General features: G+C 39.0%; 1 protein-coding gene across 15 annotated transcripts in view; it reads left to right on the top strand.

Moving 5' to 3' along the window:
- Positions 1-27,091, top strand: part of CEP112 (centrosomal protein 112) — a 569,199-nt gene that overhangs the window by 454,812 nt on the left and 87,296 nt on the right. For 13 of the 15 annotated variants that reach the window (XM_010379988.2, XM_030923682.1, XM_010379989.2 and 10 more), the window contains one exon: positions 3,619-3,768. The exons of the other annotated variants lie outside the window; for them this stretch is intronic. In XM_010379988.2, the coding sequence (XP_010378290.1) occupies positions 3,619-3,768 (150 nt within the window). The remainder of the gene's footprint in view (positions 1-3,618; positions 3,769-27,091) is intronic. 15 annotated transcript variants of the gene reach the window in all.

Below are 27,091 nucleotides of genomic sequence, written 5' to 3'. Positions count from 1 at the left end.
TTGAAACTAATACAGTATAAACATTTAGTTGAGTGGTAGCATTTTGTTTATAGTTTTTAATTATGATTCAATCAAAACTGGAGGGTTTTGATTATGATTGTATATATTAGCTTTCATTTTTCTTAGAACCTTTTTTTAACATTATTATTCTACAAGAAGGGCGGGTTAACTGAATACAATTTGCCAGGTGATGGCTTTTATTACTTACCCCGATTATAGTTCTACTACTTAAACTGGGTGCCAGTTATTATACACTGAGCTTAGGAGAAAGTAGTCCATTTTCTTATACTCTAGGTCTAGGACCAGTAGAGTTTTGTTCCTTACCTGAAGCATGTTAATCTGATTATTATGATTATTTCTCAATCTTAAAGTATTAAATCTTGTTTTTTAAATTATCCTTATTTTAGTTACTGTTCCATATCCGTATCACCTGTGAGTCTATTAACCAAATAATTTATCTATTTATCTAGCCAAGTTGTTTCACCTGAAGTGTTTTAACATTCTCCCCCTTATGTCGCCTTCCTGAGTTTTAAAAATAACTTTCCAAAAATAATCTCATTATTTCCCCCAAAGGAAACTCTCCTTGTTCCCCCAAAGAATATAAGGTTTTATTTTCCACACAAAAGCAAGCATGTCCTTCTTAGAACATCCTGGACTTCACTTGTAGTCCCTTCCAAAACCTGCATTTCTTTCTTTCTTTTTTTTTTTTTTTTGAGATGGAGTTTCACCCTTTTTGCCCAGGCTGGAGTGAAATGGCGCGATCTTGGCTCACTGCAGCCTCCGCCTCCCAGGTTCAAGTGATTCTCCAGCCTCAGCCTCCCGAGTAGCTGGGATTCCAGCGTGTGCCACCACGCCTGGCTAATTTTTTGTATTTTTAGTAGAGACGGGGTTTCGCCATGTTGGCCAGGCTGGTCTCGAACTCCTGGGCTCAGGTGATCCGCCCACCTCAAACCCTGAATTATTTTGTCCTAAATGTTCTGAGAATGAGAAATATCCCTGTTCCATGGCCTTTGACTGAAGTATCCCAGTATATTTTTATCTTTATTCTTTGGTCAGTTACAAGCTAGTCTCAATCTTAGTATTGTTGTAAGAAAAAAATACTTTGTTCTTTAAAAATATATCGCATGACTGTGGTTGTGGATATATGAATCTATACGTGTGTTACACTGCACAGAACTAAACACACACACACCCCCTCTCTCTCATTCTCTCTCTTGCCCTTCTTCTCTCTCCAGAATTAAACCCACTTCTACAAAGTTATAGTTTACTCAGCTTAAAACATTGAAATAGTAAGTTGTTTTTTACTATTTGGTCCCATGTTCTCATAAAAGATCAATCTTAAATTTCATAGTAGGCCAAGGAAATCTGACTCTTTTTTATCCCTGGCTCCTCTGGCTCTGTGACTGTGAGTTGACTGTTCTGCGCATCAGTTTTTCACATTTACTATGAGAATTTAACCTTTCCTGTTTCACAGAAGTGCTATGAGAATTAATTGAATTGATGCCAGAATGAAAACAATATTTAATCAAAATTCAGAAAATGGATGAAAACATCTTCATTCTCAGTAAATGAATGTTTCCATTCATAGCAGAAGGCTCAAGTTTGCATGTAATAATATTGACATTGCTATTATATATTTTGTCATTTCACAATTGGCTAAATATTTGATTATTGACAAATTCTAAGTGTCAAACTTTGGTACAGTGAATTTGCTCACTTCTCAAAGCATAAATACTCTATATTTTATTGTCAAGATGCTACTATTTATGTCAGTAGTAACAACTAGTATTTCTATAGCATTTGGCTTCTGGGGGACTCCAGACAGCTTCTATTTATTGCCTTATAATGCTTTAATCTCGTTTTGTAGTTGGAAAAACTGAGCTTCAAGAAAGATAACTCGTCCAGTGTTTCTCACCAACTGCCCTCCCCCCTGCTTAGGACCAAAAGAATTATATTCTAATGCGGGCCTAATGTTGTTTCTTTTATTAGAAGAAATGACTATTTCCTGCTTTTCAAAAGTCATCACTACTGAATTTGCAAGGAAATGGATACATCCAAACCAAAGGAAGGACACAGTGCTCTCAGAAGGCCGATTCAGTATAAAAGTTTCTCATCAGATGGTTAATTTGAGAAGTTGGAATAACCCTGTCTGGGAGAGAACAGATTCTTAAATGTAGGGAATACTACAGGAGTGAATGAAAATGGTACCATGTAAACCAAAGTGACTATCCATGAGTTAGGAAGAAGACAACCTATTTGGAAGTATAAACTTCCTACAATACCAAAGCCTTGTTTTAAAGAAACATAACAGAGTGGCCAAGCATGGTGGCTCACACGTGTAATCCCAGCACTTTGGGAGGCTGAGGCGGGCGGATCACAAGGTCAGGAGTTCGAGACCAGCCTGGCTAATATGGCAAAACCCGACTCTACTAAAAATACAAAAATTAGCTGGGCGTGGTGGCCTGTAGTCTCAGCTACTCAGGAGACTGAGGCAGGAGAATGGCGTGAACCCAGGAGGTGAAGGTTACACTGAGCTGAGATGGCACCACTGCACTCCAGCCTGGGTGACAGAGCGAGACTCCGTCTCAAAAAAAAAAAAAAAAGAATGAAACATGAAGTTGGCAGGCTAAAGGACCCAGTTAGTGAAGTGATGGGTCTGACTGCATGGTTCAAATCCTGCCTGTCTCTTTAGTTGGATGTCATTTTCAACAATGTAAGATATTTGTCCTCTTTCTGTGCCTCTGTGTCCTCATTTATAAAAGATAGGCAGTCCGGGCACAGTGGCTCACGCCTGTAATCCCTGCACTTTGGGAGGCCGAGGTGGATGGATCCCTGAAGGTCAGGAGTTCGAGACCATCCTGGCCAACATGATGAAACCCCATCTCTACTAAAAATACAAAAAATTAGCTAGGTGTGGTGGCGGGCACCTGTAATCCCAGCTACTCGGGAGGCTAAAGCAGGAGAATCACTTGAACCCAGGAAGCGGAGGTTGCAGTGAGCTGAGATCACGCCATTGCACTCCAGCCTGGGCAACAAGAACAAAACTCCATCTCAAAAATTAAAATTAAAATTAAAAAAAAATAAAAGATAGGCAATAATAATGCTTGTCTCACAGTAGTATATGACATAAGAACGTAAAGTGTTAAACACAATACACAAACGTTAGTGAATTCCCAAAAATTACTGTATAGAATTAGGTGACTGAAGAATAAACTCTGTTCATTATTTTCTTTGGTTATTACAGTTCAAAGCATTATGAAAAGCAGAATAGCTTTTCTCATTCTAATAAGTATATTTCTCAGTAAAATAAAATCTGACACTTTTCATATTTTTGAGATCACAGATGTTCTTTCTTCTGATGAGTAAATATTGTGGAATGTTAGAGTGGAAACGTCTTCCAAGTATATTTGGTTCAGCAGTTGTTCACCATTCACAGTTTTATTAAACTCTTTTATTGTATGGAATTTCATGCATTATAGTGTGTGATATGTTAATTGAAAATATTTAATTTGTGGAATAGAGTTTTGTCAAATCCATTCTTTTGTTAAGCATCAGTACATATAAATAGATGCCTCTCCCAGAAGAATTTGAAGTTACAGCATGCTGTTTTCATTTTAGATCATAGCAGAACTTCAGACAACCATTTCCTCTCTGAAAGAGGAGAACAGCCAGCAGCAGCTTGCTGCAGAAAGGCGGCTCCAGGATGTTAGACAAAAGTTTGAAGATGAGAAGAAGCAGCTGATTAGAGATAATGACCAAGCAATCAAGGTAATCTGAAGACTTCAGTAACCAGTGGTACCAGCTGCTTTAATGTAATTAAAAGGAGGGCTGAAATCCCAGCAGTGGGCAGATGAATGCGGGTGTCTGGCTTGTTCACACAGCCTGCAGTAATTCCATTCACTGGACTCTACCTTTGATGTATCCAGTGACTCAGGCTGACTTCCCTCTAAGAGATCGCATGCCAGCATAAAAAGTCATTTTTGGCAAGCCCAATCCATTCACATTGAACAAATATTTTAAAAATACCCTGTCCTTTCTCTTGAGAACCACTTTGGAACTGTCTCTTGAAATTAGAATGACTGTTTGAGCCTAGCACTGCCGGCTGTTAAAGTCAGAAGTCAGCTTCCAATTTGCATTCTGTTCTTTGCCCACATCCTTTCATTATGTATTCGCATAATGAGAAATAACCTGTTCGAAGCTTGGAATGCCAACCATTTGATGTGCTTCGACACAGTACAGGAAAGATGTGTTTTTGCTGAGAAACTAGGTTGTTTCCAAATGACTTCAGAGAATCACGCCCTTAATAGCAACAGAAAATTCCCTGGACCCCGATTCTTTCGGTGATAGGCAGTTAGATCTCCAAGTAGTTTTTTCTTGGCTTCATAGCAGTGAATATTATTGTAAGTGTCTACATCATACTGGATTTAATCTATGAGGATAAGCATCTGGAAACCTTTATAAATAAGGCTTAAAAGAGAACAAAAAATTTTTAAAGAATTCCCAGCAAAAGATTATTTTTCAACGACTTTAGTTTGACATAACAATACTCAAAGAGTGTAGAGTCATCATACAAAGCAAAGAACGATAGAAGAAAATTTTGGGTTTTATAGCTGCCCTTTCCTGCCTGACCTCTGCATCTTCTTTTTCTATAGCCTATTGCAGGCAATCTGAGTAACGTTGGGAAGAGTTAGTGTTAATGTCAGTTGCTTTTTATATATTCCCTTTAAGCTGAGACAACACTAGACAGAATAAAAAGCCTTAACAGATGGACAAAACCTTCAAGGCCATTACATCCGGCCTCCTCACTTTACCAGTGAGGACTTATTTTTTTGTTAATGACATTTTTCCTATATATTTCCACCTGCAAGCTTATTTCCCCTACCTGTGTTATGGAGACCAAAAAAAAAAAAGACTTTTTTTCATATTCTGGTGGTTTAAAAACATCTTTCAAGTTTTTTTTCAATTACAAACGTACAGGAAGTGCCCCCATTGATCTGTGTAACAGATCTTGCTTCACATAAATTGCGTTGCATATTTTGTTTAAATTGTTTTAGTTCTATAAAATGTCCATATTAAGTGGATTTCTTTTTCACTTTATGTCCAAATACCAAGTGCTAGGTAATATCCAAATTTTAAATGAATAATCAAATCTCAATATAAGCAAAAATGGAAAATATGAATGTACTCCTGACAATATAGTTCTGGTAGTTTCTTGATAATTTAAAAAATCCTGAAAGAATTATAATTAGTACAGTTGCTCATTTTAAACTAATTCTTACAGTTTTATTTAATTTTTAAATTATATAATAATTAATTTTAAAATTATTTAATAATAATTTAATAATTAATTCTTACAGTTTTATAATATATATAGAAACCATATGTACCATATGTTACCTGAAAATAAAAAATTAAAATTACAATGTAGGTAAGATATAGCTAAGTTTTGATTCACTCACTTAGATTATACATAAAGTAAATGACATTTCTTTTTTACTAACTTATATTAAAGTTGCTAAGGTCATTGATTCATTAGCGTTCATTGCCTTGGCTCCTTTTTTAAGGCTATATCACAAAAAGTACTGTGAAAAATAGCTGATATTTACTCAACATGTACTATGTTTCATGCTCTGCCATTTTCATTCATCTCATGTTCCATTATCTCATTTAAGCCTTATAGTAATCTTCATGAGGATGGTATTTCTGTCATCCCCATATTACAAATGGGGAAATTGAGACTATGAGGTTAAATAGCTAGCCCAAGATCATCCTGCTGAACAATTGGCAGAGACAGTTTCAAGCCACAATCTGTCTTACTTGAGAGCCTCAACTATTAACTATTATACCATACCCCAGTGTACTACATTCTGTCCATGAAAATGAGTCAAATGACCAAGTGCCAAAATGAACCTAGATATTGTCATTCTGTTTTTCTCTCTTCATGAATGATATAACATTTTTGCAGCAGTTGTTTGATTTGAACATTCTGATTATATTTAAGTGTTTTGTATACATAGATTTAGGTACATGATTAGATATTGATACTCAGAAAGAGGCACAGCCACTATGAGGCTTGATTTTCTGGGACCAAATACATTTGTCTGCAGATATATTCAATAGAGACATAAAAGTAGTGTGCATGCTAATTGTGAAACATAGTTCACTCCACTTCTGGGTTGATGATGAACTGAACTCTTTCAAGCTGGTGATCAAGAATGGAGACAGAGAGTAAACCTAGTACTCATTCTGTCAGAGCTTATAATAATATTTCTGCAGATAAATCATTAAACTAATTCTAGAGAAAATTTGAGGTATACTAAAATCCACTTAAAGGGTCACCAGTCAGGTGCAATATAACTTGATAAAACATTTCTGAAGGATAATTTGGCAATACCTATCATTATTAAATTGCCTGAGAGATATACCTAGTCTTTGACCCATTTTCAGAATTTGCCCAAAGGTGGCAATTAATAATCACACTAAACTTTAGCTAATCAAAAAGCTGCTTGTTCTAGCTTTCATCTTTTCAGTCAGTAATTATTTATTAAGCTCCTCTTATGTGACAGGTACCTGCAACACCAGCATTCTCTATATCCTTTCTATATTTTTAACTATAGCAAATACACTGAAAACTGTGCACTATAGGAAATGATGTTGGAGAGCATATTTAAGCATATTGAAAATGTTCACAAGATATTTTTCAATGAAAATGCACATTCCAAAACATATAGATATGAGGTCATTTTGCAAAACAAAAGTATGACTCAAGAGAAAAAAAGACTACAGTTATATCAAAATTTTACTAGTGGATATCTCTAAGTGGCAGAATTTAAAATTTTTTTAGTTTTATCTATATTTAAACTATAACAACACTTTTGCAATGAGAAGCAATAAAAATTGGTAAAAAGGGAAAAGCTACCAGCCTGAAGAAATCCACTGAACATTGTGGGAATAGTTGTAGGTGAGACTAACAGCAGGCATGATCCTCACTGTCCAAGAAACAACACATGAAGTCAGGTCTTTTACAAAACAGAATTCCTTTAGTGTAAAAAGAGTTACACAAATGAATGAAATTCATAAGAGTAGATCTTTTATTTTATTTTATTTTATCTTATTTTATTTTTTGAGATGGAGTCTCGCTCTGTTGCCCAGGTTGAAGTGCAGCGGCATGATCTCAGCTCACTGCAACTTCCACCTCCCAGGTTCAAGCAATTCTCCTGCCTCAGCCTCCCAAGTAGCTGAGATTACAGGCACCCACCACCACGCCCAGCTAATTTTTGTATTTTTAGTAGCGACGGGGTTTCACCATGTTGGCCAGGCTGGTCTCGAACTCCTGACTTCAGGTGATCCACCTGCCTCAGCCTCCCAAAGTGCTGCGATTACAGGCATGAGCCACCACATCTGGCCAAGAATAGATCTTTTATGCTGTAACACACTACCTTTTAAAAATCAGTAGCAAAAAACTCTTTATCACTTATTTACTGCCTTAGCTCACTCCTTACATTCAAAGTCACACCTTTCAAAAGAGTTATCACCAGTGCTGGCTTAGAGCAATGGCTATCTGCACATAATTCTTTGGATCAGAAATTTGGGCAGGGATCAGCTGGGTGGTTCATCTGCTCAATGTATGGCATTGGCTGGGGTGCTTCACGAGGTTACATTCAGCAGAAAGCTTGGCTGGGATTGGAATGTCTGAACTGGTTTCAGGCCCATGCCATATGGTCTTTCTCGCTAATAGATTAATCAGACTTTTCACTTAGTAGCTGATGTCAAAGAGAATTAAAAGGGGTAAAAGCAGAACCTGCATTTCCATTAAGCCCTGCCCTGGGAAGATTCACAAACTCACTTCCACCACATTCTATTGATCAAGACAGATCATAGGGCCAGCCCAGAATCAAGGAGAGGCGAAACAGTGGCCATTCTCTCAGTGGGAGGAATGGCATAGATTTTGAGGCCATCTTAAATCTACCACAGTAGTCGATACTAAAGGTCCAGTTTTTATCTCCCATTTATTCCTCAACTATACAAAATAGTACAAAGAGGAAAATATCTATATACCTACTACCCATAATCAACATTAATTAACATCATGGCATATTTGCATCCATCTTTTTTTATAAAGAAAATCTATTCTCTTGTTTTTGAAGAAGTAGAAATGTCATATGCTCATTTATAAATAATTTAAAATGTAAGAATAAAAAAGTAACAGTTTCTAAAGTCACCCCAAATCCTATCACCCAGAAATAACCATCATAGAATTAAGGTAAACATTATTTCCGATATCCTACTATGTATAAGGGGAAAAGAACAGAAAGCTGAGTAGGCTTTTGAAATTAATACTATAGATTTTTTGTTGTTGTTTTAAAAAAATCTTTAATTTTACTTTAATTCAACAGATGAAAGAAACTAGAGCAAAACAGTAATTGTTGAAGTTTTAGACAGAACATGTTGATTTCGGCTGAAAAACATGTACATTTGCACCCTCATACTTTCTCCCGTATGAGGAGAGAACCCTTCCCTGCCACCTCCTACCTTGGATAGTAGTAGTATTTTCACACTGTCAGGGTTTATGATATTCACAATTTTTAAACTGTATCCTATAGTTTAATTCTCATGCTATATTTTCCATCTATGCAGTGCTTATACTAGGCCTTTTACCATAGTGTCTCCATTCCCACAGTTTTTACTTTGATTTGTTTCTTATTTGACTGGATGGTGCTGTCTTCCCTGAGTTTTTTCATGTTTAAGAATGTCTGCTGGCTAACCTGTATGGTTGAATGGCATGTTACATGGGTGCAGTGTTCCCGTTCACATTTTCTTCCCATGTGTAAACACAGCTCATTGAGCATTTAAGATTGCCATGAGAAGCCTGGGCTAGAGAGACCAGCAGACATGACCCGCAGACTTTTCTGTCTGCAGACCAGCAGACATAGACAGAGTGCTCCTCCGTGGAAGTGATTTGCATTTTCTGAGGCATTCCTGAAGAAGTCTTTCTTTCTCATGTAAGTGTAGTAGATTAACCAGGATAAATTCAGTAAGTGACTGAGATATGTCTACATGTTCAGTATTCAATAGCAAATGCTTCTGAAGCATAGTGGTTTTCCTTGTTAAGTAAAACTGACTTGTAGTGTCTCTGTGTGTTCTCTGACCTGAGGGAAGGGGAAGGCAGAGCTGGCGCACAAACCAGCATGCATCTGGCTGAACTGACTGTTCTCGCTTTGAGGTTATGTTAAGTGTGTTTCAGGGTTCACACTGCCTACATGGGAGTGGCATCTTCTTTTCCTTTGAGTTTTTAATGATCCCAATTTTGTGTATATCCCTGAAGTCCTTTCCTCTGAGGTGGCCAGCCCTGATGTTTATCTGTTTTTCTACCACATCCATCTCCCCTACTCTCAGCCAGAAGAGGAAAAAGATGAGGCTGCCATGCCATTTCCTTCCTCCAAATTTGGTGATAGTATTGAGAATTCTCAGGATTTTGACTCATAACAAAATAATGATCCTAGGGGCATGGCAAGTTTTGAAGTTGAGCCCCTGTGCAACTCTTCACTGTGCTCCAGAATTATATTTCTTTCCTTGACCCCAGGTTTTTGATGGTTTTTTGTATGATGTCTACCTTATCACCCGATATTGTTCTGTTGGTGTATTTTTGCTAGCTTTTACTCTTCTTTACTCATTTTATTTGGTGTTGGGAGAGGGACATTAAATCTACTATCTAATCTGAGAAGCCTATTTGACTTCTTTATGACATTTAACAAGGATCTTCTGCTGCTCAGATATTACCACAATAATGCTGCCTAGCAAACACTTTTGGAGACTCAGTGACCTTCACTCACATTTTTTTTTTTTTTGCAGCATGTCTGCGGGTCGCTATTGTGGCTCAAATTCAGAGTATGCATTGACTGACTGGGTTTGACTCCAGGCTTTAGATCAGATTCAGGCCAGCTCTATGTGTTTGTACAGTTGGCTTGGACTAGTAGTTGTCTGGGATATCCTGTTCATGGTAGATTACAGAAGTGCAAGAGGATGGATTGAAAGAAAGCCCTGCATCCTCAGCCTCATTTCTGTCCACATCAATGAGGCAGGGAAATTATATACTGACTCTAGTTAGAAGACCATGAACACCTGTGAACAATGATTTAATCTGCACGGACTAGCCTCTAAAAACTTTCTTAGCTCTATGGCAGCAGTTTCCTGGGGCATCTACCTTTCGGAACCCCTCTTTTCCATTCTTCTTCCCGTCTTTTCTTTTTTGCACTGAAATAATGGTATTAGTTAGGGCCTATTTTGTTTTATCTATATGTACTGGATTGTCCCTGAACAATCTCATCCCTTCACGTTAACTTCCAGACAAATGAATTTTGAATTTTCATCGCCATTCAAACTTTTCTCCTGAGCCCTCAATTCACATTTCTGACTACTACTGGACATTTCCATTTGGATGGACCATAGACTGAACAATCTAGACCTGTCATAAACTGAATTTATCTTCCTCTTGCTCTTCTCCCAGCCCTAGCCTGCTCTTCTTCTTGTATTGATTATCTGAATTAAAGTACCACCATCATCTACCTACTCACTGAAGTCAGATTCTTAGAAATCTCTCTGAATGAATTTTTTCCTTCCCTTACCTCTCATAGGTCAGTCCCTAGAGAAAACTCCTAAATATCTCCAAACTCATACCCCACTCCCCAGTCACTAGATCCTACCTTCTAGGTCAGATCATCATCATCTTTGACCTTGCCTAGCACAATCACCCTTATCTAGAATCACTACCAATAACTTGACCCTCTCAAATCTATGCCTCACACTATTGATAAGGTAACTTTTCTAAAACACAAATACGGGCATGTTGTTTTATCTTAAAATTCATCAATGGCTTTCCATTGCCTATAGGATAAAACCTATACTTGTCAATATAGCATATAAAACACTTTATGATCTAGGCTGGGCGCAGTGGCTCACGCCTGTAATCCCAGCACTTTGAGAGGCCGAGGCGGGCAGATCACAAGGTCAGGAGTTCAAGACCAGCTTGGCCAACATGGTGAAACCCCGTCTCTAATAAATATACACAAATTAGCCAGGCATGGCAGCGGGCACCTGTAATCCCAGCTACTCGAGAGGCTGAGGCAGGAAAATCACTTGAGCCCAGGAGGCAGAGGTTGGAGTGAGCCAAGACCACGCCATTTCACTCTAGCCTGGGCGACAGAGCAGGACTCCATCTCAAAAAAGAAAAAAAAAAAAAAGACAAAAGCACGTTATGATCTAAACCAGCAGCTCTTAAGGTGTTCTCTGCAGACTCCGATGAGTCCCTGAGACCTTTACGACGACCCCACAAGGTCAAAACTATTTTCATAATAACACAAAGACATCACTTTCCTTTTTTACTATATTGATACTTGCACAGATGATATAGAAGCAATGGTGCCTTCACACAAAACAAGGCTTTAACATGAAACCATATGACTAGTCATTATTTTCTTCACTACCATGTACTTATGGTTAAAAAAAAATAAAACAACAAAGCAATAAAATGTACAGATGGTCCCTGATTTACAGTGGCTCAACTTACAATTTCTCAGCTTTATGATAGGTTAATCAGGGTATTAAGTGCATTTTCAACTTAACGATATTTTCGACTTACCTTGGATTTATTGAGACTTAACACCATCTTAGTTGAAGAGCATCTGTGTTGATTTTGTTAAATCTCAAACCTCGAGGACACATCTCTTTTAATATTAATAGGAAGTGCACATGAAGCACTTCTGCTGCATACTGAAGTAGAATGACTGTCTTAGGGAAAAGCAGTTCTGTGTCTATATGAGTATGAGCTGAACTCTAGTCACTCTGAAAGAAAGACCGACAGGCAACGTATGCATATTCACACTTGAGTGTTTGGCAGATGTCTTCTTGAAAATGAATGAAATGAAACAAGCCTGACATTTCAAGGATAACAACTGACTATATTGTTGCTAATGATAAAATTTGAGCTTTCAAGCAGAAATTAGAATTTTGGAAAACTAATGCCACCACTGTGAGCCTGACAGCCTCACAATATTTACAGACTTTTCTGATGAGATCGGTGATATCATTAGTGATGTGTATGGGAAGAAAGGGGAAGGAAAGGAGTGAAGCATATTTGGAAGATTTGTATAACTCACGGAACCATGTTTTCCAAATGACAAACACCTGATGTTACAAAACCATGCCTGAGTAAAAGATCCATTCAAAATACAAAAGAGACCAATGGATGTTAAGGTAATAGTATGAAAAGTTCACTGAGAGAGTTTCAGATTCCACATTGCAACTAACTTTTTAGAAGCTACCACTTGTCAAATTTTAGCATAGTAACAAAACTATCTGCAATCATCTAAAAAGGCTCCTAAATTACTCCTCCCTTTTCTAACTTATCTGTGTGAGACTAGATTTTCTTCCTGTTCTTCAGTCGAAGTAACATCTTGCAAGAGATTGAATGCAGAAGCATATTTGAGAATCCAGCTGCCTTCTATCAAATCAGACATTGAAAAGATTTGCAAAAAATGAAACACAGCTAGTTGTCTCACTAATTTTTTTTTTTTTTTTTGCTTTGGAAAATAGTGATTTTTCTATTAAAATATTGTATTTATGTTTACACATAATGGATTTATTACTATTTAATGAATAAAATGTTTTAATATTTCTTAGTTTTAATACGTAATATGATAAATTCAGTAGGTGTAATGCACATATACAAAACCTCTTTGGGGTTGTCAGTTTGTAAGAGTGGACGGGAGTCCTGAAACCCAACACTTGGAGAACCACTTGTCTAGACATCACCTTCCACTCCCCCTCGTCAGCTGCCAGTGCTCAGCATAGATGCCGTGTTCTCTACGATCCCGTGCCCCATGGGAAATGCCCCTGAGCTCTGTGTAAAGTGGCCTTTCCCTTTGACTTAAAGGTCATCTTTTCTGTGAAGCATCAGAGTGAGAAACCCATGCCAGCCTCGTCCATTCCTCTAACAAAGTGTTTGCTGTATTACAGTGCTGATCCACAATCCCTCACCCAGTCCGAATCTGCAGGTTCTAGGAAGGTGGTGCTTGTGCTGTATCTGCAGTGGGTCCTGGGACTGCACAGTCTACTCAGACACATACAGGAACTGTGAAATGTGTGAGTGTCCGCAGTGAAAAAGACAAGTCGAGATTGTAAGTCCCACCCAACATCAGTCAGGTTTTGTTCCCGAAGAAGTTAACTCAGACTTTCCAAAAAAATTTGTGTTTTCCAGAGGATTTTTGGATTTCAGGATTGCAGACAGAACATTGTGGACCTGTATGTAGATTAATTCTATTTCTCACCAACTAGACGATGAGATTTTTGAGAGCAAGCTTTAGTGCAATGTTGGTTTCAATGGAAGTGCGGGAAATACGCAGAATAAATGAAAGATGTTCCCTCATAAATCATAAAAGGTTCTGATAACAAATAGTATCACTTTATTCTCATGTCATTTTATTTTTAGTGGCAGCAAGCTCATAAATATTCTGTAATGGTATAGCAGATATGGGGAGAGAACTCAGATCTTGTGGTAACCATCATATATTTTGCCTAATTATGCAGATTTTTAAAAAAAATACCGCATGCCTTGTATATACAGACACACCTCATTTTATCGCACTTCATTTTATTGCACCTCACAGATACTGTGTTTTGTACAATTCAAGGTTTGTGGCAACCCGGTGTCAAGTCGATTGGCACCATTTTTCCAACAGCATGTGCCCACTTTGTGTCTCTGTCACATTTTGGTAATTCTCGCAATATTTCAGACCTTTTCATTATTATAACTGTTATGGCGATTGATCTGTTATCAGTGATCTTCGATGTTACTATCGTCATTGTTTTGGGGCGCCACGAGCTGCACCCATGGGAGACAACAAACAGTAAATGTTGCGTGTGCCCTAACTGCTCCACTTCCTGGCCATTCTCCCATCTCTCTCCATCTCCTCGGGCCCCCCTCTTCCCTGAGACACAACAATATTGACATAGGTCAATTAATAATTCTACAATGGCCTCTAAGTGTTCAAGTGAAAAGAAGAGTCACACATCTCTAACTTTAAATCAAAAGCTAGAAATTACTCAGTTCAGTGAGGAAGGGTTGTTGAAAGCCGAGACAGGCCCAAAGCTACACCTCTTGTACCGAACAGCCACATTGTGAATGCAAAGGAAAAGTTCTTGAAGGAAATTAAAAGTGCTACTCCAGTGAACACATGAATGGCAGAAAGTAAAGCAGCTTTGTGGTGATATGGAGAAAATTTTAGTAGTCTAGTAGAAGATCAAACTAGCCACAACCTTTCCTTAAGCCAAAGTCTAATTCAGAGCAAGGTCATAAATTTCTTCAATTCCATGAAGGCTGAGAGAGGTGAGGAAGCTGCAGAAAGAAAAGTCTGAAGCTAGCAGAGGTTTGTTCATAAGGTTTCAGGAAAGAAGCTATCTCCATAACATAAAAATGCAAGGTGAAGCAGCAAGTGCTGAAGTAGAAGCTACAGCAAGTTACCCAGAAGATCTAGCTAAGGTCCTTGATGAAGGTGACCACACTAAATGACAGATTTTCTATGTAGATGAAACAACCTTCTATTGGAAGAACATGCCATCTAGGACTTTTATGGCTAGAGAAGCTTTAAAACTAAAAAGGACAGGCTAACTCTCTTGTTCGAGGCAAGTGCAGCTGGTGACTAAGGCCAGTGCTCATTAACCATTCCAAAAATCCTAGGACCCTGAAGAATTATGCTAAATCTAATCTGCCTGTGCTTTTTCAGTGGAACAAGAAAGCCTGCACTGCAACTTGGTTTACAGCATGGTTTACTGAATATTTTAAGTCTACTATTGAGACCTCCTGCTCAGAAAAGAAAGATTCCTTTAAAAACAATGACTGCTGATTAACCATGCACCTGGTCACCCAAAAGCTCTGATGGAGATGTACAAGGAGATGAATGTTTTTTCTGGCCTGCTAACACAGCATCCATTCTCCAGCTCATGAATCCAGGAGTCATTTCAACTTTCAAGTCTTGTTATGTCAAAAATACATTTCATAACACTATAGCTGCCATAGATGGTAATTACTCTAATGGATCTGGGCAAAGTAAATTGAAAACTTTCTGGAAAGGGTTCACCATTTTAGAACCATTAAGAACATTTTTGATTCATGGGAGGAGGTCAAAATCTCAACATTAACAGGAGTTTGGAAGAAGTTGATTCCAACTCTCACGAATGACTTTGAGGAAGTAACTGCAGATGTGGTAGAATAGGGAGAGAACTAGAATTGGAAATGGAGCCTAAAGGTGTGACTGAATTGCTGCAACCTCATGACCAAACTTGAATGAAGAATTGCTTCTTATGGATGAGCAAGGACAATGTTTAGTTTTTTGTAGTTTTTTTTTTAGTAGAGACGGGGTTTCACCGTGTTAGCCAGGATGGTCTCGATCTCCTGACCTCGTGATCCGCCCGTCTCGGCCTCCCAAAGTGCTGGGATTACAGGCTTGAGCCACCGCGCCCGGCCGACAATGTTTTCTTGAGAGGAATCTACTCCTGGGGAAGATGCTGTGAACATTGTTGAGATGACAACATAGGATTTAGAATATTATATCAACTTAGTTGTTAAAGCAGTGGCAGGATTTGAGAAGATAGACTCCCATTTTCAAAGAAATTCTACTGTGGTTAAATCAAATAGCATCGCATGCTACAGAGAAATCTTCCATGAAAGGAAGTCAATTGGTGCAGTGAACTTTATTTTTATCTGTTTAAGAAATTGCCACAGCCATCCCAGCCTTCAGCAACCACCACCCTTATTAGTCAGCAGCCATCAGCATCAAAAGCAAGACCCTCCACCAATAAAAAGATTAGGACCTTCTGGGGGCTCAGATGATTGTTAACATGTCTTAGCAATAAGAAAGTTTTAATTAAGGTATGTGCATTGTTCTTTTAGACATAATGCTATTGCACACTTAATAGACTATAGTGTGGTGTAAACATGACTTTTATATGCTATTGGGAAACCAAAAAATTTGTGAGACTCTCTTTATCATGGTATACACTTTATTGCAGTGGTCAGGAACTGAACTTGCAGTATCTCCGAGGTATGCCTGTATTATCTAAGAACATAATTTGTATACTCTAGGGGCAATGCCCACAAAAGGCTGTATGCCAAAGCCAAGTTATCTAAATGTGAGTTAGCACCATCCACTGAGCTCACAGAAGTTCATTTGGGGAAACGTTAGAAATAGTTCTTTAAAGAGACTGTGGAACATTCTTCTGGCATCACTGCACCACCAGGGCTAAGTCCTTTCTTTGAAGCTAGTGTATTGAAAGTTTCTCACTGTGAAGCCAGATGTCCAAGCAGAGATTTCATATCAAGGAGAAATGTTGTAAAATTTTTGCTTGCAGGCATAGAAAAGAGATTTTACAGCATTGATGCTTCTCTCCCTTGGCTACTGACTGGAGTTCACAAGAAAAGGTCAGCTGCCAGTAGGACATCTAGCAATCTGGTCTGTGTTACCAGAAGGGCTTGGTTGGGGGCAGGGGGTGGGGGGTGTAGAATGTTTCATAAGATTGGGCAATTTTTACTGTGCTAAAAGCTTACAGGAATCAATTTCCCAAAGAATAAAATTACAAACCTCACTGTGGTGTTTTAGTAGCATTGAGAAACGGAAAGAAATCTCAATGCCTAGCATCAAATGGCATTGTTTGGGACCTGTTCACTATTTAATTCTTGTCTCCCCTGTATGCACATCCTAAGGGCACAAGGAAAGTGGCATTTTCTTTGTGCCCTCCTGAATCAGAATTAATAATGCTAAGAATAGAAATGTATTTTCCATCCCACCTAAGAAGGTTTGCCTACTCACTCAGAAAGGAAGACAGAGCCATTCAGTCATAGTAGCATAAAGCGTAAGTGCCATTTTTCAGGAAGAATGCTCTGGAAGATAAGCTTGGATACACTGTAGCCGTGAATTATGACCTTGCTTCCTAGAGCAAGGAGAAGCAATAACAATGAATGAGCAGAGAAGAAATGAACAGTTCTCTCTCAAAAGTTTTTTTACCCCATACCTTCCCTCCGATTCTATAGTCTGGCAATTTTTATCTTATTTTAAAACTAGTCAAATAAGATTCTTTGTTCAGTGGACAAAATCCTTCAAGTGCTATGAGAGATATGTTTAGCCCCTGGATCATCGCCTTGTGTACGTTAAGGATCAATTAAGTTTTGATGAGTGAATGCACAAATGTGTGAGTAGAGAGAGTGATGAAAAGAACACAGGTGAGAATAGATTCCTCTTCACCAATGGCTAAATTGTACTCTTTGGAAGTCACTAGGTGACTATATATGGTTAATTGATTTTTTCATTTGTTTGAGAAAGGATCTCGCTATATGGCCCAGGCTGGAGTGCAGCGGCACCATCTTGGCTTTCTGCAGCCCCCAACTCCTGGGCTCAGGCGATCCTCCCTCCTCAGACCCCAGCCTTAGTAGCTGGGACTACAGATGCGCGTCACCACGCCCAGCTAGGTTTTGTATTTTTAGTAGAGACAGGGTTTCACCATGTTGCCCAGGCTGGTGGTTAATTGTAGTATTGCATGGTCCAAAATGAAGTACTTTGATTAATAAACTATTGGAATATATATGGATAATTTAGTTTTTTAATTTTACAAATTTAACAAAAAACGACTTGGACATTGTTAATCTTTAATAATGCTAAACTGTATCGAAGATACTTCAAAGGCCGTATAATGGACATAATGATCATTGAATGATATAAATGTAAGCCTCAGCAACCAAAATTACTGAATGATCAATTTAATATTTATTAGGTGGTGCAAAAGTAATTGTGGTAATGGCGAAAACTGCAATACTTTTGCACCAGCCTAATATATGCTACATAGGTGTATATGCACATATTAGATGCAGTCATATGTTACATAACAAATCAGTCAAGATGGACTATATAGATGATGGTAGTCCCATAAGATTATAATGAAGTAAATGATGAGAAATTTTTACCACCTAGTAACTTCTTAATGATCCTGACCCTTTGTAGGCCTAGCCTAATGTGTGTGTTTTTGTCTTATTTTTAACAAAAAGTTTACAAAGTAAAAATAAAAAAATTAATAGAAAAACGGTTATGGAATAAGGATATAAAGAAAAATAGAATAGGCACAATTATTATTCGTCAAATGAAAATACATTTTTAACAAAGGAAAACGTATTGTATAGCTGCACAGTGTGTTTCTGTTTTAAGCTGTGTTATTACCAAAGAGTCAGAAAGTTTAAATATTTTTTTTAAGTTTATAAAGTGAAAGTGTTCCAGTAAGCTAAGCTGAATTCATTATTGAAGAAAGAAAATGTTGTTTTATAAGTTTAGCATAGCCTAAGTGTAGAGTATTTTAAAGTCGACAGTAGTGTACAGTAATGTCCTAGGCCTTCACATTCACTCACCACTCACTCACTGACTCACAAATGCAACTTCCAGTCCCGCAAGCTCCATTTATGGTAAGTGCCCTATGTAGGTGCACCATTTTGTATCTTTTATAATGTATTTTTACTGTACCTTTTCTGTGTTTAGATATATTTAGATAATTGCCTATAGTGCAGTAATGATACAGTAATGTTACAGTATAGTAACAGCTGTACTATAGGCAATTATACCACAATGACATAGGGTGCAGGAAATGTACTTGAATACATTTACTCAAGTACTACTGGTACAACAGTTCTCTTTCTCCCACGTCCTTGATGAAACTGACTCACAGCTCCAGACCCTGTGGTCATGGCTAAGCTCAACAAGCAGAGTATGGTCTCTAGACAAGTGGATAGACCGTATGGCATTGTTTCTCTTGCAACCCTTCCTAGCTACCAACCAACCTCTTGTTCTTTTTCTGATGTGTATATGATTCAACTCTTTCATCTACTCTCTTAAAAATCCCTTTTGTAATCCCACCTTAATATAGAAAGTTTACAGAGTAACCTATCACCTCTTCTCCAAATTCCACAGTGTGTTTCTACTTCTCATCATCCTCTAGCTCTGTGCAGCATTTGACTGTATTGATTGACCAACAGTGTTCCTTCTAGAACAAGGGTTGTCAAGCTTTTTCTGTAAAGGGCCAAATAGTAAAAATGTTAGGCTTTGCAGGTCATATAGTCCCAGTTGCAGCTACTTAGCTTTTAGCATTGTGGCCTGAAAGCAGCCATAGACAGTATGTCAACAGATGTGCATGGCTATGTTCCAATAAAACTTTATTGACAAAACCAAGGTAAATGCTAGATTTGGCCTGCTGGCTGTAGTTTGCCAACCCTTATCTTATCTTAGCTTATATGATACTTCTTTTACTTGTCTCTCTCCTGCTGGTCTCTCTTCCTCCCAGTGGGTGTTCCTAGAGTCTATGTCCTGGGCTTTGCTTCTCCTTTTCTTTTCCACACTAAGATCATCTCCTCTGTGATGTCAGCTGTCGCTTCTGTAGAGATGATTCCCAGAAGCCCTGGCCTGATTCCTAGATGGGTCCTATATCTTGCACTGCCTGTAAATCCTCTTCTTTTGAAGATGCACTACTATTTCAGAGTCACCATCTACAACATTGAGTTGTGATCTTCCCTTCCAGATTGGCCCTTCTTTCCAGTCTATCGGGGTTACCGCCAGTCTTTCTGTTTCCTATTAGAAACTTTGAGTTCATCTTTGTCCTTTCTTTCCTTCATCCTAATTTATCTCAAGTCTATTGCCAGAGTCCTTGAATGTATTTCTTATTCCTCTGATATGACCCTATTCAGAGCCCTTCTCAACTTGTGATTGATTTAAAACAGCCTCCTCTCAGCCAACATCCCTGCCAAAAGGCTCTCAGCTTCAGTCCAGTGTGAAGAACTCTGCCAAAGAAATCTTAAATCACTGTGATGTCCTTGTCTTACAAAGAGGGTTTGGAAATCAATAAGAAAACTAACAACCCAGTGGGCAAAAAGAGCAAAGAACATGAATGCAGAATTCACAGACAGAACATCAATGTCCAGCAAACCTATGAAAAAAATATGCTTATTGTTACTCATAATCAAATAAATGTAAATCAGAAATCCAAAGTTTTGAAGGGACTGACTGCCATCCATCTGACCAGTATAAGTTTTCGTTTTAAAAATGTGGTAAATGGTGAAGATATAGGGAAACCGGCAGGCTCGAGCCCCATTTCTGAGAGTATAAGTCAGTGTGGCCTCTGTGGAGGGCAGCATGATCATATCTACCAACATTCAAATGCACATAACCTTTGGGCCAGCAGTTCCCCCAACAGGAATCCATCTCTGGATATACTTACAAGTCTATACAATATCTTTGCAGGATTGTTTGAGCAAAAAGCTGGGGAAAACAAATTATGACACATCTACACAATGGAATATTATGAGGCCATTTTTAAAGAATGAAGTAAATCTCTCTGCAAATGAGGCAAGGTTGCTAATATGTAATAAGTGAAAAGAGTGCAGCGTGTCATCTACATAAAAAGATGTCCTGAGTAGGTCTCCAGATGGATAATAGTGATTATTTCGGGGGAACAGGACTTTCCATTTTTTATTTTATATCTTTCGATGATGTCTTAATTTCTTGCAACATCATATGACTAAATTGAATTTAGAGGGTTGCTTATAACATCATGATCAAACTCTTCTGCTTAGCTTTCAGAGCCTGTCCAGGTTTCTCCGTATTCCTTGACACACACATTCTCTTCCAATCAAGCTGGTTCTCACCATCCACAAGCGACTTGCCAGCCACGCAGCCTGCCCTCTCTCATGTTGGTCACCTTCCTCCTCAGCAGCATCTTTAACCCTCAGACTTATCAAGTTTTAGCATCTCAAGGTCTTATCTCCTTCCTCCATGAAGCTCTGCTGACTGCCCCAGTCCTCAGACCTTACACTTTCATGAGGTCCTGTTATTAATCCTTAATAATTCTTTTCTTTTTTATTTTGAGATGGAGTCTTGCCCTGCCACCCATGCTGGAGTGCGATGGTGTGATCTCAGCTCACTGCAATCTCTGCCTCCTGGGCTCAAATGATTCTCCTGCCTCAGCCTCCCAAGTAGCTTGGATTACAGGCACCCACCACCATGCCCAGCTATTTTTTGTATTTTTAGTAAAGACAGGGTTTCACCATGTTGGCCAGGCTGGTGTCAAACTCCTGACTTTGTGATCTGGCCACCTCGGCCTCCCAAAGTGCTGGGATTACAGGAGTGAGCCACCATCCCCAGCCAATAATTATTATTTCATGTCTCACACTTTTGGTTTCTGCATAACACCCACAGTACTGAGTGCTCAAACATAAAGCCTTCATTGATTTAAAGAATATATTCCCAGGATACTGGCCCGGCATGGTGGCTGATACGGCTTGGCTCTGTGTTCCCACCCAGATCTCATCATGTAGTCCCATAATCCCCACGTGTTGTGGGAGGGACCCAGTGGGAGATAATTTGACTCACGGGGACAGTTTCCCCCATACTGTTCTAGTGGTAGTGAGTAAGTCTCACGAGATCTAATGGGGTTATCAGGGGTTTCCGCTTTTTCATCCTTCTGATTTTCTCTTGCCGCCACCATGATTCTGAGGCCTCCCCAGCCATGTGGAACTGTAAGTCCAATTAAACCTCTTTTTCTTCCCTGTCTTGGGTATATCTTTACCAACAGCATGAAAACAGACTAATACAGTGGCTCACACCTGTCATCCCAGCACTTTGGGAGGCCCAGGCGAATGGATCACTTGAGGTCAGGAGTTCCAGACCAGCCTGGCCAACATGGTGAAACCCCATTTCTACGAGATACAAAAGATTAGCCAGGCGTGGTGGTGCGCACCAGTAATCTCAGCTACTCAGGAGACTGAGACAGGAGAATCACTTGAACCCAGGAGGTGGAGGTTGCAGTGAGTTGAGATCGTGCCACTGCACTCCAGCCTGGGTGACAGAGTGAGACTCTATCTCAAAACATATATATATGTATAATCCCTGGTTACTAAATATATTAATTTATTTTATACCTATTATTGCTTGTTTTCAAGGCAGCTTTAAACACATCAACACCAACCTTGGTATTAAAAGAAGTAGGGACCCCAAATCCTCACCCCCACAAAATGTTAGTTCTTGGATTAGTTAAATATCTAAGCCTTCAGTTTAACGAACTCCTGTTTTAAGATTCAGACATCCTTGATGTATTAACATATTAAACCACTTGAAGTAATTCACACTCTAATGTGAAACTGTTTAATCAGAGACTCTTCCTAACAATTAGATGAGATCATCTCACTTGAAGGACTAGGAGGTGGTATTTGGAGCGGGGAGGGAGAAGAGGTCGAGGAAGTCATTTAGGAACCTGAGGAATAGAGCTTGAAGGTGTCTGCAAGAAGGGAGCAGGCAACCTTGGGGGCAGCAGGAGAGGCCATTCAGTGGAAGAGGGGAAGGGGCTAGACTGAACTGGGAAGAACTGCCCCCAGGACAGGACTGGGCTGAGAGCCAACCTGTTGGTGGACTTCATTTCAGATCATATTCTTTGCTGTAGAACTTTTAACACCTGACTTCAGAAGTCTTTCAAACACTATTGTACCTGATCCTATATTTACATGTGTAGGTTGAGACATGTATAATTTTTTTAAAAGAAAGGAGAATGTATGTGTATGTTGTACGTGTGTTTAAACATTTTTAGAAAAAGAATGAATATATGCATATATATATGTATATTTTCCAATAGTAGTTATATGCTACTGAGAGAAAAGTGAAGTTATGAATAAACAGTTGTATTATCATAACTGGGATTCTGCATAATTGTGCCTTATAAATCATGGAACAATTTAAAGACATTTCTAGCTCATTCTGTTTTACATTTATATAGAGTTATTTTTAAGGGACTTGTTGCTATTGCATCAGGAAATCTATAATATAGCATGGTAAATTATACAGTTTCTAAGGAACTGAACCAAAATCAATAAATGAAGCAAAATAAACCTAGTAGTACACATGTATCATGTTTTTCAATTGTATGTAATTGGCAAAAATAATGTGATGCGGTCCTGCCATCCAAAAAGACGAAGCTGTTATTTCCCGAGTTGTCAATGGGAGGCTATTGCTATAAGAGCAGCAGTAGTAGCAGCAAAAGCAAAAGATTTGGAGCAAGAAGGCCGGGATGGTTGGTGGGTTACAGGAATGCTTTAATGTTGGAAACACAGAGGAAAAAGTGGAATTAAAAAAAAAGAACAACCCCCATTTTTTCAAGAGAAGCAGAACCCTTCAGCTTTTATGTCTCTGTCACTTGCTGTAGGATTCTTCATAAAGCCCTCTAACCACCTAAATAAATATTCATATGGCTGTTCAGCTTCTCATTAATAAAACAGGATTTGGTGGTAAAATATTTCAGAGTAACAGATGATTTGCATCTCACCCTTGTTTAACTTTAAATCTCAAGCAATTAATAAATTAGACTCGAGAGCTTTTTAAGAAGTAACATTTTACATGTACCACAAATTGCATTATTTTTGTGTGTAAATAATGATGAAAGGGGAGATTGTTCCTTTGATGTCTATAAACTACACTGTAAAATATGCAGAAACATTCTTTAGTTTAGTTGGAGCCAAAACAAATAGACTAGTTCATAAAGCAAAGCAGCAGCATTCTTAGAAACAAGCATTATTTTTCTTTTCTTCCCAATTGCTTTTTTCCCATCTTTTATATTCTTGCCATTCCTAGTAGCAGATTCATTCCAAATTCACAAGTGGTGTTAGCCTATATTCTCTCATCTGGAGAACTGAGCTGTTCTCAGGTTCCTCCCAATAAACTTGGCTTCCTGTACAACTCTTACAAGACCTCAACTGGACTGCCAGTTTTAATGCAGTGAATCATTTTTGTAGGTAGTATTTCATTGCTGCCTAAAAAACTAATTATTCCATATTTTAGCAAATATTGATGTTCTTTGGAGAGATATATTTACTTTCCTCTCTATTTTCCAAGCTGGCTTATCTGATTTCATTTTGTTTTTAAAAATAGCATCAGCAAATTCTTGTTTACAGTGTCTCTAAGTTTGGCCTATTTTTTTTCTTTGGTATGGTTAATAAACAGCATCTCGTTGTTAAGTTCATGTCTACCTATCATGGAACAGAACACAGGAAACAGTTTGGGCTCCCTGTTTGAATATAAAACAAGTGTGTCATTAACATCACAAGATGGTTGTGTTCTACATCTCATGCACATGTATTCTTCGTGAACACACTGTGTAGTGTTTGATTAGATACCGTGTAGATAGGCTTATCTAGAGAAGCTCAGAATGTGTGATTGACCTCAAATCCCTCCCAGCTAGACAATGGATCTCCTTCCATGTTGTGGCCTCTGTTTCAGCCTTGTTGCTCACAAATCTACCATTTCACTTCTTGACTTAATGCTTTTGCACGAAGACTGATCCTGAGCGCCGACCACTTCAAATATCAGACTTGTCTTTTCAAATCCTATGCCCCATTTTTTCTAGTTAGGTTTTTATTCTGATCTTCTTTTCTTCTAAATGGCAGTTTTCCACTTAAGCTCACCATCACTGTGTTCTCAAACGTCATGTACTCATCCGTTCTTCCTCTATTCTTAACAAAATTTAATGAGCAGAGTATTCACTGTACTGGATTCAGGTGAATCTGTTTTCTTTTATACCAGCTGAAATCATAATTCCATCTTATTTCATTGATTAATGGAGTCTTGAAGCTGAAAAGAATCTTTAAAAAATTGACTCTACTGGCCAGGCATAGTGGGTCACGCCTGTAGTCCCAGCACTTTGGGAGGCCGAGGCGGGCAGATCACCTGAGGTCAGGAATTCAAGACCAACCTGGCCAACATGGTGGAACCTCGTCTCTACTAAAAATACAAAAATTAGCCAAGTGTGGTGGTGCGTGCCTGTAATCCCAGCTACTTGGGAGGCTGAGGCAGCAGAATCCCTTGAACCCAGGAGGCAGAGATTGCAGTGAGCCAAGATCACACCACTGCACTCTAGCCTGGCCAACAAAGCGAGACTCCATCTCAAAAAACGAAAGAAAAGAAGGAAGAAAGAAAGAGAGAGAGAGAGGAAAGGAAGGAAGGAAGGAAGGAAGGAAGGAAGGAAGGAAGGAGGGAGGGAGGGAGGGAGGGAGGGAGGGAGGGAGGGAGGGAAGGAGGGAGGGAAGGAAGGAAGGAAGGAAGGAAGGAAGGAAGGAAGGAAGGAAGGAAGGAAGGAAGGAAGGAGAGAGAGAGAGAGAGAAAGGGAGAGAAAATTGGCTCTACTGACCTCCCAGTGTTTCTGCCCTCATCCGCCATTTCAAAAATGAAAATCTTAAGCCCACCTGAGGGGAAGTGCCAGGTTCTTTTTAGGCAGCTCTTAGCAACATCAAGTCTCAAATCCAGAACTTCTAAGTCTGGTCTTCCCCTCCTACTCCATGTAGTCAAATGTGCAAGAAAATGCAAACACTACTTTTACTTTAAAATATATGTGAGCTGCTAAAATGGATGGAGCATCTTTCTCACCTCTACTGTGGTTCCTTGTGATTCAAGCAGAAATTTCCCTTGGCTTTTAGAGTGGGGCTCAACAAAGCCATTTCTCATGTGGTCTGTCTGGGAAATATTTCTTTCCTTCAGTAGTTGGCTTTGTTGCTTGCTGTGATTTTTTTTTTTAAATTATACTAGTTGTCCTTGCAAACAAAATGTCCAAGGCCAATTTAGAAAAGAGGCCTAAACACTGTAACTAATTTAAGGAGTGTTCCAAAGGAAGGAACTGTTGATCAATAATGATCTCTTGCAGCCACATAGATGTAGAGGCTCAGCAAAGACACTTACGCCAAGATTGATTTGCAAGAAGCCTGAGGAATTTGTTTTCTAAGAGGAAGCCAATTGTTTTGAGAATCCATTTAGTTCAAATGACTTTATTTCTATGATGCTAAATGATCAATGTATAAATAAAAGGGATCAATACAGCAGCATTCTTTATTTTTGGAAGGATACCAGCACAGTGGTATGAAGATGTCAGGCTCTGTGCTACTTTAAGTAATTTTTCAACCTTTGCCAAACTATGAAGTATTACATGGAACCCAATCTTTTTAAATGCTACCACTGTTCCATTTTTCTTAAGGCTTAAAGTGTCCTCTTAGATGATCTTTCATGTGTTGGGTTAAAGAGAGATATAGAACTTAAAGGCCGGGCGCGGTGGCTCATGCCTGTAATCCCAGCACTTTGGGAGGCCAAGGCGGGCGGATCACGAGGTCAGGAGATGGAGACCGTCCTGGCTAACACGGTGAAACCCCATCTCTACTAAAAATACAAAAACTTAGCCAGGCATGGTGGCGGGCGCCTGTAGTCCCAGCTACTCGTAGGCTGAGGCAGAATGGCGTGAACCCAGGAGGCGGAGCTTACAGTGAGCTGAGATCACGTCACTGCACTCCAGCCTGGGTGACAGAGCGAGACTCCATCTCAAAAAAAAAAAAAAGAGAGAGAGAGAGATAGAACTTAAAAACATAGATTCTGGAACCAGGCTGCCTGAGTTCAAATCCCAGATCCACCATTTAGAAACTATGTGACTTCAAACAAGTTATTTAACCTCTCTGTGCAGCAGTTTCCTCATTTCCAAAATGAGAGAAACAATAAAGCCTGTCTCATAGGAATTGCAAGAATCGAGTGAATTAATGCTTGAAAAGCATTGGAATAGTGTCTGCTACTTAATAGGTCCTGCATTTATTTACGTAACTGTTAAATTACTGAAAAAGGCCCTATTCAGTAAGTGTTGAGATATGTTCAAGTGTGACCCATATTAAATAAATCTATCGTAATCCCGTTTCCCTTCTAGCTTCTGTCTGTGCTCCATCCCTACTCATTTCTTATTACTTTACAGTCCGGCCTCTTTCGCCATCACTCCACAGAAACTGCTCTTCCCGTTGCCAGTGACATCCTTGCTGCCTCTGTCTTTACCAGCTTGACTCCCCTGAAGCATCTGACACAATGGGATGCCCTCTGTCTCTCTGATGGCTCTTTCCTAGAAGCCTTCAGGGCCCCTCTTTGTCTCTTGCCTTGAAACCCTGTTGCTCCTCAGGGAAACTGTTCCTGGCTTCCTTTTCTCACTAGGCTCTGCAATCTCACTT

This window comes from Rhinopithecus roxellana, chromosome 19 (assembly GCF_007565055.1).
Source record: "Rhinopithecus roxellana isolate Shanxi Qingling chromosome 19, ASM756505v1, whole genome shotgun sequence".
NCBI lineage: Eukaryota > Metazoa > Chordata > Mammalia > Primates > Cercopithecidae > Rhinopithecus > Rhinopithecus roxellana.
This window is presented reverse-complemented; position numbering and strand designations above follow the sequence as displayed.